Raw genomic sequence first — 15,074 nt, 5'->3', positions numbered from 1 at the left:
TTCCTTACCTTACTTAAGTAGAAATTTTGGGTATCTATAATTTTACTGGAGTAATTATTTTTCAGCCGACTTTTTACTTCTACTCCTTACATTTTCACGCAATTATCTGTACTTTCTACTCCTTACATTTTAAAAATAGCCTCGTTACTCCTCTTTTATTTCAGGTCGTCATTTAAAAAACAACAACAACAAAAAAACATCCGGATTAATCGTGCCATTTTTGATTAATCACTTGGAATAATCATTCATTCTGACAGAACTAATGTTTATCGTAGACAACCACACAAGGGTATTTGTTACTAAGCCTGCCCTGGGTACACTAATTTTCTTGCATGTTGCCCTCACAGATTCCTGCAGCTAAGCTTGGATGTACATTTACATTCCAATAAAGGTTACAGATGACATACCTCTGAAGTTTGACTTTTTGCACCATTAAAATACTTATAGGCAACTAGTTATCATATCTTCTTTTCCATAAAACATGTTAATGCTCAGTAGTACACATATATGGTTCTTTAATGTATTTGCATTGTACTAAAATGCATTCTTTTTTTAATTGCCATATACAGTATCCCAAATCACTATGGCCGTTAAAAAAATACAACAAACAACAACACATTTTTCTTTTTTTTATGAGGTGTTAGTGCAGTACTGTATATAGGCCCGTGGCACAGCCTAAGCTTTTATCCTTAATGCTTTTTTCCCCCTCACGTTACGTTTACTTTTATACTTTAAGTAGTTTTGAAACCAGTACTTTTACACTTTTACTTAAGTAAAAAGCTTGAGTTGATACTTCAACTTCTAAAGAAGTGATTTTAAACCCTAGTATCTATACTTCTACTCAAGTAATAAAAGTGAATTCAACAAGTTGCTTTATCAACACTCTTTAGTACAAAAGGGGCTGAGGGATGGGGATTACACATATTTTTAGATGTTACAGTACAGCAAGTGGTTTGATTATAGAAAACCCATATTTTAAGAAAAGCCAATTAAGATTTGACCAGGGCAGAGTCAAAAAATATTCTTTATTAACATGATAGCACTGTGAGGAAGGAGAAATATAACACTAAGACTATTCAGATTTTAGGATTCTAATAATTATTAGATTTATTTGAATTCTTAAATCTAAAAAGTTGAATTTCATTTTTGTTCCTCGTCCCAGGGAAACAGAATGTTAGTCCCATTCAGTTCTTCGGAAATGACTCCATTGAATTTGGTCTCCGACTCAGGACTGAAGTGATTCTTCCAATCACCAGCAGTTCCTTAAAAAAAAAAAAAAAAAAAAAAAATGTATATATATATATATATATATATATATATATATAGATAGATAGATAGATAGATAGATAGATAGATAGATATATAGATAGATATATAGATATATAGATATAATATATGCACAAGTCTTTTGAGGTACAGATGAGTCATCTGCCCACTTAACATGCTACTTATAATAATAAAATAGTTAGTACTGTACACATCTATGCTTCCTAATAAAGGTTCAGTGAAGGTTTGGCCAAATTCCCCTAAATGGTTTAGGAGAAGATGCATTTGCAGTTAGAGGAAAAGTGTGACATCATAGAACGAAGGATGGCGAAACAATGAAACAGCAAGTGCACATCTACAATACAGTATTAAACTTTGACAATAACAGCCAATGCTCCAAGAAACTACATTCATGAGGTGTACATGAACCGTAAATTACAGCAATCATAACCTGCACTACTTATTACTGAGGAGGATAATTCAGCAAAGTAGCTAATTAGAGTGGCATTATAGCAAAACAACATTTTCTGAACAGACATTCGGCTCTAGTTTACCACAACAAAAAGAAATGTGCTATTACGTGTAGGCACATTACTAAACCTCTTTAATGTTACAGCATATTTCATGGTATTACATTTTTTAAGAAAGTTAAACTAGCACACATCTATACATTCTACAAAGTTTGGTCACAGTTAAATAAATGATTCTGGTGAATGTGCAGATACCAGATTTGAACTCACTCTGTTAACTTTACCTAAGCTTTTTTTTTCCAGTAAAAAAAAGAATTATAAAATTAAATAGCTAGTGCAAATCAATGCGTCCAAATAAAGTCTGTTTGGTCAAACTACCAAAAATAGTGAGTGGTGGCCCAATGTGTTAAGTGTGTTGGGCCCTTAAGCAAGGCCCTTAACCCTGTCTGCTCCAGGGATGCCGAATAATGGCTGTCCATGCACTCTGACTCCAGCTTACTAAAAAAAAATCTGGAATATGCAAATAATAAAGAATTTCACTGTGCAGTGATGTATATGTAACAAAAAAAAGTTGAACTGGATTAAATCTGTACTTAGGAGTACTGGTGACTAGAAGAAAAGAGTGACAACAAAGGATAATGATCCCTATAGTTTATCTTATGCCGAATAGGCAGATGACCCGATGAGATTCCTCCAAAACATTATTTTAATTTCTTATTTTGAAATCACAAAGAAAAACTCGTAGAAATGTCAGGCAATACTCATGCCTACCTTTTCTCAGGAAAGGGGGCCTCATGTTGTCCATTATTTTCTGTGACAACGGTGAGGAATTGGACATTTTGTTTTGCTTCATGGCTTTGAACTGACTCTGTTCAATCACCTGTTTCAGTGCTTCTTCACTCAGATTCCGATTAAGGAAGCATAACATGCGTTTGATGACGCCACGAAGATCCTGGAAGGCAACATTTTACTATTGTTACATAAAGAGCTAGTGTGAACCAGCAAATTGATTTCACATCATTTGAACTGATGCTTAAGAGGCATACAAAGGATCATGATTGAAACACATTACCTGCAGCATCTCCTCATATGTGATATAGAGAATTCTGTCTCCTAAATCTGCATTTCTCCAGCTCTTCATATGATCAGTCCATTTTCCAAACATCACTAAGCAAACAAAATGACATGAACATCATTTAAATTTCTTATGCCATTTGTGCTATGCTATTTGTTAAAAGCAAATCTGAGTCTCTGACCATTTCCTTCTAGAAAGCCGTCAGTAAATTCCTCAAAAGTTCCTGGATCGGGCAAAAAGCTGACGGTTTGGTGGAAACAAAACATGGAAACCACTACATCCTTTGGGTTTCTAGCAAGATAAATGACCTGAAGATAACAGAACACTAAATATGCCGTACAAATATACAGTTTGTGAACTGAAACGTTTTGGATTTATGTAATAGGTTTATATATTTATTCACTCTAGAAAACGAAGGGAATACAATGCAAAGCTATAAAATGTTTGTTATAATGTGAAACACACAAATGATGTAGAAAGTAAGTGCATAAAATATTAAAGTCACTCACTTAATTAACATTTATACCGCTTTATCCTTTATTCAGGGTCGCGGGAGGCCTGGAGCCTATCCCAGGAGACTTAGGGCACGAGGCGAAGTACACCATAGATATGGTACCAATCCATCACATGGTACACACACATACATACAGGCACACACTACGGGCAATTTTGGAACGCCAATTAGTCTTATCTGCAGATTTTAGGTATACTTTGTTTGACCAAAAGTATAAGGACACATAAATGTCAGATCCTTTTGTGATTGTTGGAAAATTCCATTGTAAAACTGTGAAAATTAATATGGAGCTGTTTAACCTTTGCTACTATAACGGTCTCTACTCATCTGGGAAGGATTTCTTTTAGAAAAATTTTATCCATTTAACTACAAAAGCATCAGTTCCTTCCAAAAGGTATTTAGTAGGATTACGGTGAGATCTTTTAATAAAACCTTGGCAAACCATGGTTTCATTGACCTCGCTTTGTGCACACAGATATTGTCATGCTGGAACAGCTTTGGAGCCTTTAGTTCTAGTATAATATGGGTGTGATTATGGACCCAAAGAATATGAAACTCTTTCTAGTTAATTCAGAGCTTATGATTTGTATTTATAAGGCAGTCTGCAAAAACTTAATTTACCAAACTGATAAGGGAAAGGTTTTAATGCTTAAGGTTTTACTCACTCACTCATCTTCTATACCACTTTATCCTGTATTTAGGGTCGCGGGGACCTGGAGCCCATCCCAGGAGACTTAGGGCACAAGCCAGGGTACAGACACATACTCACACACTAAGGGAAATTTAAGAATGCCAATAAGCCTGCATATCTTTAAACTGTGGGAGGAAACCCACCAAGCACATAGAGAAAAGAATCGAGCCTGGCCGAGAATCGAACCCAGACCCTGGAGGTGCAGGGCGACAGTGCTAACCACTACACCACCAGTGACATATTTTTTATGTTTTTCAGCAAGGGTTAGGGTTAGGGTTTGCTAACCCTAACACCATTATATCAAAATGCAACCTATGAAAAATTTGTAGTTCTTCACCATTATTTTACTATCAATTATTTTTTGGTTGGTAGTTCCCAAATTGCTCATAGTGTGTAAATCAGCGTGTGATATGTGCCCTGCAAATGATGGGCACCCTGTCCTGGAATAGGCCAGAGATGTACAAAATAAAATAACTGTAAACAAAAGAACTGTTTGTTTTGCGTGTTTTTTTGTTTGTTTGTTTGATTTACCTTAGCCTTAGAAGAGAAGAAGGTGGAAGGCATCAATTGATAAGGCATGTGAGATATGAAGGCTCTTGGAGAACTCAGCTTGGCGACTAGTTGATCATTTTCTTTGGCCTCAAGCCACGGAATTCTCTCAAAGCTTTGAAGGGTAAGCACCGGAGTAAGATCTCCTTCACTTAGAATCAGAGAAAGTATTTCCTGCATCCATGTTGTACCTAAAAAAATATGATTATTGTTGTCACCATAATCATTATTATCATCATCATCATCATTAAAAACCTAAGACCAATCATTCATAGGAGTTTGCTAAGCATCTCACTTGAGACACCTGTCTCTTCAAGTGTTTCCTGTATCTGCTGTTACAGTGGGGCAAAAAAGTATTTAGTCAGCCACCAATTGTGCAAGTTCTGAACCTTAAAAAAATGAGAGAGGCCTGTAATTTTTATCACAGGTATACCTCAACTATAAGAGATGAAATAAGAAAAAAAATCCAGAAAATCACGTTGTAGGATTTTTAAGAATTTTTTTGCAAATTATGGTGGAAAATAGGTATTTGGTCAATAACAAAAAAATATATATTTATATTCGAGCATCATGTGATTACAAATATATATATATAATCAAGCATTGATTTGTACTACTGTACTCACCAGATTTGGGATATGTAATTATAAAAGTATCATCATCCTGTACCTGGAACGACTCAAAGTATTTCAGACTTTCTGTCGTGTAACCAAATTTTGCAAGATAAAGCCCATGATAAAGCATGTACAGGTCGCTTTGAGCCATCGTCACACTGAGTTTGTACACTGTGCTGCCTTTTCCTCTTTTTTGTTTGTTTGTTGTGGTTTAAATACTAGGCTCCACCTCTGGATGTTACAGTCACACAAGTTAGGTAACATTTTGTTTCGCAATAATTAACATGCCTACATGGTTAAAGGTCAGGCAAAGTCAGACCTCTAGGGGTGTGCTGTGATGTCTGGCACCGGGAGGTTGGCAGTGGATCCTTTGGATGATGTGGGTTGTGCGATGAGGCCACTGTGGATCAGAAAACGTGATCCTGTCACCAGTTTACTGGTATATTATAAATATTTTAATCTATTGTGTTATTTGTACAGCTGAAAAGTGTATATTTATATATTTGTTTGTTTGTTTGTTTGTTTGGGAAAAATGTGGAGATGTTTGAGAACAAAAATTAACATTTAATATTGTAGCAATAATCTTTTATAGATTATATTACCCCTAGGTAATTACTATTTCCAAGAGTCTACATCTTTATCCTCATCATCACTACCCTTACATTTCAGTTAACAGAAAAACTTCTTACTTTCACCTGAGTGAAATGCGTGTGTTAGCAGTGCTTTTTATCATTGTAGTTTAAATTAGCAAAAAAAAATTGTATTATCAAACTTATACACTGCTTAGCCGAAAAAAGACTTAGGGGCCTTATTTGGATAATTACAATAGTAGTTAATATGTTTCAATTGGCAACAAATTGCTTAGCCTTAAGTAATACAGTGAGTAGCTTCTCATTTCTTAAACAACCACGTCAGAAAGTATGAGGAGGAAAACAACTAAGAAGACTGATGAAATTATTACAGTTGGGTTAAATTCACAACAACATCATGCAATAGTAAGGACTTCATGAACTTTTTTAATAATAAAATTGTAAATATTAGGCATAAAATTGAGGTTCTGAAACCGAACAATGTAATTGATGCAGATGTTAATCTAGCCATGTCAGATCAGAACCTAGAATACTTTACTCCCCTTGAAGAGAATGAACTAATTTCACTCATCTCTTCTGCAAATTCATCAACCTGTATATTAGATCCTGTACCGACACATTTTCTTAAACAGATAGTACCAGCAATAACAGAACCCCTGTTGAGAATAATTAATTCTTCACTCAGCATTGGTTATGTTCCAAAATCTTTTAAATTAGCAGTTATCAAACCAATAATTAAGAAACCTGAAAATGAAGCTGTCAGCTGTCAGGCCAGTTACAGGCCAATATCAAACCTCCCTTTTATCTCTAAGATTCTGGAAAAGATAGTAGCAGAGCAGCTATGCTCATATCTACATAGAAATGGCATACATGAACTGTATCAGTCAGGATTTAGGCCTCATCACAGTACAGAGACAGCACTCGTTAAAGTAGTAAATGACATCCTATTGGCCTCTGATCAGGGTTGTGTAACTATGCTAGTATTACTCGACCTCAGTGCAGCTTTTGACACCGTTGATCACGCTATTCTTCTTCACAGATTAGAAAATGTAGTAGGAATTAAGGGTACAGCCATCTCCTGGCTCAGATTCTATTTGACCCATCATTATCAGTATGTAGACTTAAATGGTAATTATTCTGCATGTTCTCTAGTGGAGTTTGGCATTCCGCAGGGTTCAGTTTTAGGTCCACTGCTTTTTTCCCTTTACATGCTTCCTCTGGGCAACATAATCCGTAAGCATGGTATTAGTTTTCATTGTTATGCTGACGATACACAGTTATATGTCTCAGCAAAACCTGATGAGAAAAAACATTGTGTGAATGTGTGAAAATTGAGCAATGTGTGCAGGACATAAGAAATTGGATGCTAATTAACTTCCTTCTGCTAAATCCAGATAAGACAGAAGTTCTAGTCATAGGACCGCATACAGCTAGGAATAACATTTTAGATCACACCGTAACTTTAGATGGCCTTTCTGTTCCATCAAATGCAACAGTGAAAGACCTTGGTGTGATTATTGATTCCAGCCTTTCATTTGAAGCTCATGTAGATAATATTACCAGGATAGCATTCTTTCACCTCAGAAATATTGCCAGCATAAGAAATTTATAGTCGCTAAACGATGCAGAAAAACTAGCTTATGCTTTTATCACCTCTAGGTTGGACTATTGTAATGCCTTACTGTCTGGTTGTTCAGCTAGATGCATAAATAAGCTTCAGCTAGTCCAGAATGCAGCAGCGAGAGTCCTCACTAGAACCAGAAGATACGAGCACATCACCCCTATCTTATCTTCACTACATTGGCTCCCTGTGAAATTTTGCATTGATTTTAAAATACTACTCTTGACATATAAAGCATTAAATGGTCTCGCGCCGCAGTACCTAAGCGAACTGCTAGTGTCTTACGATCCGCCACGCCTACTTCGATCAAAGGATGCAGGCTGCTTGTCAGTACCGCGTATTATGAAAAATACAGCTGGGGCAGAGCTTTTTCTTACAAAGCCCCAAAATTATGGAATAGTCTTCCAAATAGTATTCGGGACTCAGACACAGTCTCAGTGTTTAAGTCCAGGCTAAAAACCTATTTATTTAGCCAAGCATTTTTATAAATAGATTTGCCATACTGTAGGTAAAGGAGCAGATCTGGGGGACTCATGGACGTAGAGTATTATGGTGAAACTGGTATGTTTGGATGCTGTCTTCCTCACTCTCATTGATCACTTAGGTTTGTTGACATCTCAGGAAGCCCTCATGTCTGTGTTTCCTTCTGGCTCTCCCTTTTAGTTATGCTGTCATAGCTGCCGGAGTCTCTGCTTGACATTGTGTGACTGTGACCATACCTAACTGCCATCTCTCGTCTTCTTCTCTTCCCCCCCTCTTTCTCTTTCCTCTCTCCTCCTGTCTCCCCCTTTCACTCTTTCTCTCTCTCTGTCGGGCTACACATGTCGTTCCCGAGCTTCCAGTGATCCAGACTCCCTCTGCCCTCCGGACCTGTCTGACCCATTCTGGTGCCCCACTTCTGGCTAAAGATCTCGTCACATGGATGCCCCGTGTGTCCCTCTGGGATGCGTCTGGTGTCTGGGGATGATTCTCTCTACCTAGAAAATGGTTCTGGCCTTGACTGGTGTTGGCAACTGTTTCTCTGGGGACTTGACAGTTCGATAGTTCAGGACTGGAACTTCTTACAAGTCTACCCGGGTCTTCAATAACTACCTGGACTCCATATTAACATCAATTAACATCAGCTATTATAGCTGAACTGCCTCCCACCCTATACACTGTATAAATGCAGATCATTTACTGTACTGCTTTCTGTTTTACCCAAATGAGGATGGGTTCCCTGTTGAGTCTGGTTCCTCTCAAGGTTTTTTCCTATTACCATCTCAGGGAGTTTTTCCTTGCCACTGTCGCCCTCGGCTTGCTCACCAGGGACAAACTGACCATTTTGATTCATAAACATTCACATTTCATACAAACTTAAATAATTCTTTTGATTGTGTAAAGCTGCTTTGCGGCAATGAAAATTGCTAAAAGCGCTATACAAATAAAATTGAATGAATTGAATTGAATTAAATTAAAACCTGAGGATAACCGTCAGCTTCATGGAAGCTTCAACGCGTTCAAATAAGACAAGTGAAGAATGAGAATACAAAGAGCCAGGATAAAATACAAGATTCTTGTATCCATGAGTTAAGACAACCTCTGCATTCTACATTCACCAGCCACGTCATAAGGTGCATCGGTTCAACTGTTTGTTTATCTAATCAGCAAATCACATGGCATCAACTCATGCATTCAGGTTTGTAGACATGGTCCAGTTGATCTGCTGAAGTTGAGCATCAAAATAAGAGAAGAAAGGTGATTTAACTGATTTTGAACTTGGCATGGTGGTTTGTGTCATATGGGCTGGTCTGGGTATTTCCGAAACTGCTGATCTACTGAGATTTTTACACCAAAACATCTCTGGGGTTTACAAAACAATACTTAAATATGACTAAGTGTGACTTGTATTACAGTTGGACTGCAAAATTACAGACATAAGAGTACATTAATTACACGTTTTTGTTTAACATTTTCTCTCAGAGCTGCACTACCGTGTGTGCATATTAGCAACACTTCAGGACAGCAACTAATAAAAAAACCCAAAATGAAATAGTGAACAATGGCACAAAAATAATCAAACAAAATATCGGTTATAATAAAATATAATTTATTCTGGTTACAGTTAATTGTATCCTTAACTTTATGCAATCAGGCAAGGCAACATTAGCACCAATTATTACAAAGTCAACAGGGTTCAATTACTAATTGCTAGAAGTTTATGTAGTGGCTAGGCTAACAGGCTAACTACAACAGCTTCTGCAACAGCCAACATTACCACTTCCCACAATTCACACCATTAAGCAAAAAGAAATTTTACATATACACTGTGTTCCAAATTATTATGCAAATTGGATGTAAGTGTTATAAACATTAAATGTTTATTTTTTAAATTAAACTCATGGATGGTGTTGTGTCGCTGGGCTCTTTGGATCACAATCAAAGGAAAAGTACTAAAGAAGGTTGTTCCAAATTATTAAGCAGGCCACAGGTTTCAAGCAATATGGGAAAGAAAAATGATCTCTATGCTGCGGAAAAGCATCAAATAGTGCAATGCCTTGGACAAGGTATGAAAACATTAGATATTTCAAGAAAACTTGTGATTTGACATTTGTGACTGATTCAGTGTACAGACAGGTTCGTGCAGATAAAGGCAGAATGAGGAAGGTTTCTGTCAGACAAATTCATCGGATTAAGAGAGCAGCTGCTAAAATGCCATTACAAAGCATCAAACAGGTATTTGAAGCTACTTGTGCCTCTGGAGTCCCACGAAACTCAAGGTGTAGGATCCTTCAGAGGCTTGCAGTTGAGCATAAACCTACTATTCAGCCACTACTACTATTTAATGCTCACAAGCAGAAACGGTTGCAGTGGGCCCAGGCATACATAAAGACTAATTTTTAAACAGTCTTGGATACTGATGAGTGTCGTGCAACCCTGGATGGTCCAGATGAATGGAGTAGTGGATGGTTGGTGGCTGGCCACCATGTCCCAACAAGGCTGCGACATCAGCAAGGAGGTGCCAGAGTCATGTTTTGGGCCGGAATCATGGGGAGAGAGCTGGTAGGCCCCTGTAGGGTCCCTGAAGGTGTGAAAATGACCTCTGCAAAGTATATTGACTGACCACTTTCTTCCATGGTAATAAAAAAAGAACCGTGCCTTCCGTAACAAAATCATCTTTATGCACGGCAATGCACCATCTAATGCTGCAAAGAATACCTCTGTGTCATTGGCTGCTATAGGCATAAAAGATCATTATGTGGCCACCATCCTCCCCTCACCTCAAACCCAAAACCTTCGGAGTATCCTCAAGCAAAAGATCTATGAGGGTGGGAAACGGTCTGCATCAAAACAGCAGCTCTGGGAGGCTATTCTGACATCCTGCAAAAAAATTCAAGCAGAAACTGTCCAAAAACTCACAAGTTCAATTTATGCAAGGATTGTAAAGGTGATATTAAAGAAGGGGTCCTATGTCAAGATGCAACATGCCCTGTAAGGATGTTTTTGATTAAAATAGCTTTTAATTTCAATAAATATGACCCCCAATAAATATGACCCCCTTAGACTGCAAATTCAACAAAAGCCCATTTTCAGTTCTTTACAGCCTATAAAATGTTTTAACTCTGTAGTGCATAATAATTTGGAACAGTGCATTTTCAGTTTTTTATTTTTTAAATAAATATTGTTATCAATAGGATGTTTGTTCAATAAAATTCAAATTATACACTTATGGTTGATAACTAGAAAATTATACTGACTGTCATTTGCATTGACTAATTATGAAAATCAGAAAAAGATATACTTTGCGTAATAAGTTGGAACGTAGTGTAATACTACTCTAATATAGAATTGGTAAAAAAAAAAAAATCTTTAAAGAGTTGCCCCTTTGTGTGCTTCATTAAAATTACTTTTCTCACATATGCAACAAAGAATTAAGGTGTACCAAATAGAGTGATCAGTCAGTGTATACAAGTAGCCCCTGACTTAGGAATATTCAAGTTACAATTTCCACAGATATGAACGGACTGTGGCTCTATGAACATTCGTAGATGTGAACAAATCATGGAAGTAGCTCACATGTGTGGGACAAAAAAATCTGCGGTGCACCAGATAGCAATATTTACAATTATATACAATATTTTAGTGTGTAATTGTAAATATTAAATTTCCAAAGTTCTGTATATTGTATGTGAGTGCATGTAGGGGTGTGAGAGAAATGACTCACCGGTTTAGAAAATGGCTGTACTGTAAAGCTGACCTGATGGTAAATAATCTTTATTACGGTAAATCCTCAACAAAACAAAGTTCACTATAAGTTCACAATATTTTCTATAAATTATTTTTATATTAATATTTTTGGGTTGTGGAACAAATTATGAGAGTTTTTTTTATGGAAGTTAATTTTTATAAGGAAATTCACTCTGAGACAAAATGGCATCTGGGATCCTCCTCACTGTTTGAAGGTGCAGAGACAACATTTCATTGTGAGATTAATTTCCTTAGTTGCAGTTATGTTTTTTTTTGGCCACATGATGGGAGTGTTGAAAAAGGGGACAGATTTAGTCAAGCTGATTGGTTTACTTTATATTGTACTGTATATTCATGTCAAAAGAGTATAGGACTCATTTGTCGAACTTAAGGACAGATCCGACTTACAAACGTGCTCCCAGAACAGAACTTGCTTGTAAGTAGGGGACCACCTTAAATTTTGTTCAAAAGACAGGAGGCAGAGTTGGAGGTAGCAAAGATGAAGATGTTGAGGTTCTCTTTGGGAGTGACAAGGATGGATACAGTAGGATCAAGAATGAGTTCATCAGTGGGACAACCCATGTTAGATGTTTTGGAGATAAAGTCAGAGAGGCCAGATTGAGGTGGTTGGACAGAGATTGTGAGCATATTGGTAAAAGGATGCTGAGGTTGGAACTGCCAGGCAGGAGGTCTAAAGGAACACCAAAGAGGAGATTTATGGATGCAGTGAGAGAGGACATGAAGTTAGGGTGAGAGAAGAGGAAGCAGAGGATAGGGTTAGGTGGAGGCAGATGATTCGCTGTGGCGACCCCTGAAAGGGATTAGCAGAAAGATAAAGATTTGAATTTTGTTCAAATTCAGTCCTTGGTCTAGTGACGTCTAGTGTCAAGAAGAGTTTGGGGGTTCACCATTACGAAGTGTACTTAAACACAGTCCTGAACCCGGCAATTAATGAATTAAATAAATCAGTAAAGTTTCAGCTGAAAAAAATCTCAACACTGCATTGGACACTGGCCCTCCAGGACTGGATTTGAACACCCATGATCTAACATAAGTTGGGCACAGCTTGCATTTAAACTAACTAAAGTATAAATTAATGAAGAACAGACATCAGGGAATCATGCGTGGTCATAGGTACTTTACTGAAATTACCTTAAATTTAATTGAGCTTAAATCACTTATTCACTCATTCACTTGCTTGCTGAAGTTGCACGGCAACTCTAACCACTAAGCCACAGAGCCGCTGAACTTCAATTAATTAAAATTAAATAAAAAAAACAGAAAATAATCCTACATTACTAATGTTTCTTGGGCATGATGTCCTATTGTTGCTAATCAGGAAAAAAATATATTTTAGCCAAACAAAAAATGAAAGTTCACTACTTCAGCAGGTTATAATGTACCTTTGTACCTAGCCCCTGTGAATGAATTACATTTATCATTCTCATCTGAACACTGAGTACAAGGCAGGAGAATTCACCCAGAAAGAACACCATGAGCATTTAAAAACAACATTTTTGTTAACATAACAAGCTCAAGGGAAAAAGGAGATGCAGTTGCAGAGAAAAGTCAGAGTAATTTGGTTTTGCTGTGCACATTACTAAACCTCTATGATGTTACAGCATACCGTAAGGTTTTCGATATTTTTTTTTTTACGTAAATTTATAAAAAGGTTAAACAACTAGTACAAATCTATACATTCTACAAATAATACTTGATGAAGATGAAGTTTGGTCACATTTAAATAAATTATTTAGGAGAATGTGCAGATACCAGATTTGATCTCACTTTGTTGACTTTACCTTACATCTTTTTTTCCAGACTAAAAATGTTTAGAAATGTGAAATGTCAGGCAATGCTCATGCCTCCCTTTTCTCAGGAAAGGGGGCCTTATGTTGTCCATTATTTTCTGTGACACCGGTGAGGAATTGCACATTTTGTTTTGCTTCATATGTGGACTTCATGGCTTTGAACTGACTTTGTTCAATCACCTGTTCCAGTGCTTCTTCGCTCAGCTGCCGATTAAAGAAGTGTAAAATGCGTTTGATGACTCCACGAAGATCCTGGAAAATAACATTTTACTATTGTTACATAAAGATCTAGTGTGAACAAGCTCATACCCATTTAACTACCAAAGGATCAGGATTGAAACACATTACCTGCAGCATCACCTCATACAGTATGTGATGTAGAGGATTATGTCTCCTAAATCTGCATTTCTCCAGCTCTTCACATGATCAGTCCATTTTCCAAACATCACTAAGCAAACAAAATAAATTGAACATCATTAAAAAAAAAATTATACCATTTGTGCTATGCTATTTGTTAAAAGCAAATCTGACTCTCTGATTATTTCCTTCTAGAAAGCCATCAGTAAATTTCTCAAACGTTCCTGGATCGGGCAAAAAGCTGGCGGTTTGGTGGAAATAAAACAGGGAAACCACAACATCCTTCGGGTTTCTAGCAAGATAAATGACCTGAAGATAACAGAACACAACATGCCTTACAAATGTACAATTTGTGAACTGAAACGTTTTGGATTGGACTTAGGGCACGAGGCGAAGTACACCATGGATATGGAACCACTCCATTACTGGGTACACACACACATACTGTCACATACTACAGGCAATTTGGGAACGCCAAATAGCCTAATCTGCAGGTCTTTGGACTGCGGGAGGAAACTGAAATACCTGGAGGAAACCCACCAAGCACAGGGACAACATTTAACCTCCATGCACACAGAGACGGCAATCGAGCCCGGACCCTGTACAGTAGGCAACAGTACTAACCACTACAGCACTGTGCCGCCTAAGTATCAAAGTGTATACTTTATTTATTTTATTTTATCAGAAATATAAGAACACATAAACGTAAGATCCGTTTGTAATTGTTTAAAAATTCCATTGTAAAACTGTAAAAATGAATATGAAGCTGTTCAACTTTTGCTACTATAACGGGCTCTACTCATCTGGGAAGGATTTCTTCTAGATGGAAATTTGGGTGTGAGAATTTTTTTTCCCATTTAACTAAAAAGGATAAGTTCCAAATCATCCAAAAGGTATTTAGTAGGATTGCGGTGAGATCTTCCAATACAGCCTTTGCAAACCTTAGCTTCATGGACCTCACTTTCTGCACACAGATATTGTCATGTTGAAACAGGTTTGGAGCCTTTTGTTCTAGTGGAACATGGTTAGGATTATGGAGTACCAGTACCCGAAAAATACGAAACTCTTTCTAGTTAATCCAGGACCTATGATATGTCTTTATGAGGCAGTCTGCAAAAACTATGATTTACCAAATTGATAAGGGAAAGGTTTTAATGCTTAAGGTTCTAATTTCTCATTAGAAATATCCGCTTGACGGATTTTGCAAATGCACTTGACAATACTGTTCTTGCAAGAACTATTACAGAAAGGCTGACCTCTGTGTCTTAATATAACAACTTACTGTTGTT

General features: G+C 37.1%; 1 protein-coding gene across 1 annotated transcript; it reads right to left on the bottom strand.

Annotated features, from left to right (window-relative positions):
- Positions 1-989: 989 nt before the first annotated feature.
- Positions 990-5,377, bottom strand: LOC128514315 (sulfotransferase 2B1-like). The gene is made up of 6 exons (XM_053488113.1): positions 5,192-5,377; positions 4,548-4,756; positions 2,993-3,119; positions 2,809-2,903; positions 2,508-2,688; positions 990-1,262 (listed from the first exon to the last, which is right to left on the bottom strand). The coding sequence occupies exons 1-6, from the start codon at positions 5,328-5,330 to the stop codon at positions 1,141-1,143; spliced, it is 873 nt and encodes a 290-aa protein (XP_053344088.1). The 5' UTR covers positions 5,331-5,377; the 3' UTR covers positions 990-1,140.
- Between the last annotated feature and the right edge of the window lie 9,697 nt (positions 5,378-15,074).

Source organism: Clarias gariepinus, chromosome 26 (genome assembly GCF_024256425.1).
Source record: "Clarias gariepinus isolate MV-2021 ecotype Netherlands chromosome 26, CGAR_prim_01v2, whole genome shotgun sequence".
In the NCBI taxonomy this organism is placed as follows: Eukaryota; Metazoa; Chordata; class Actinopteri; order Siluriformes; family Clariidae; genus Clarias; species Clarias gariepinus.
This window is presented reverse-complemented; position numbering and strand designations above follow the sequence as displayed.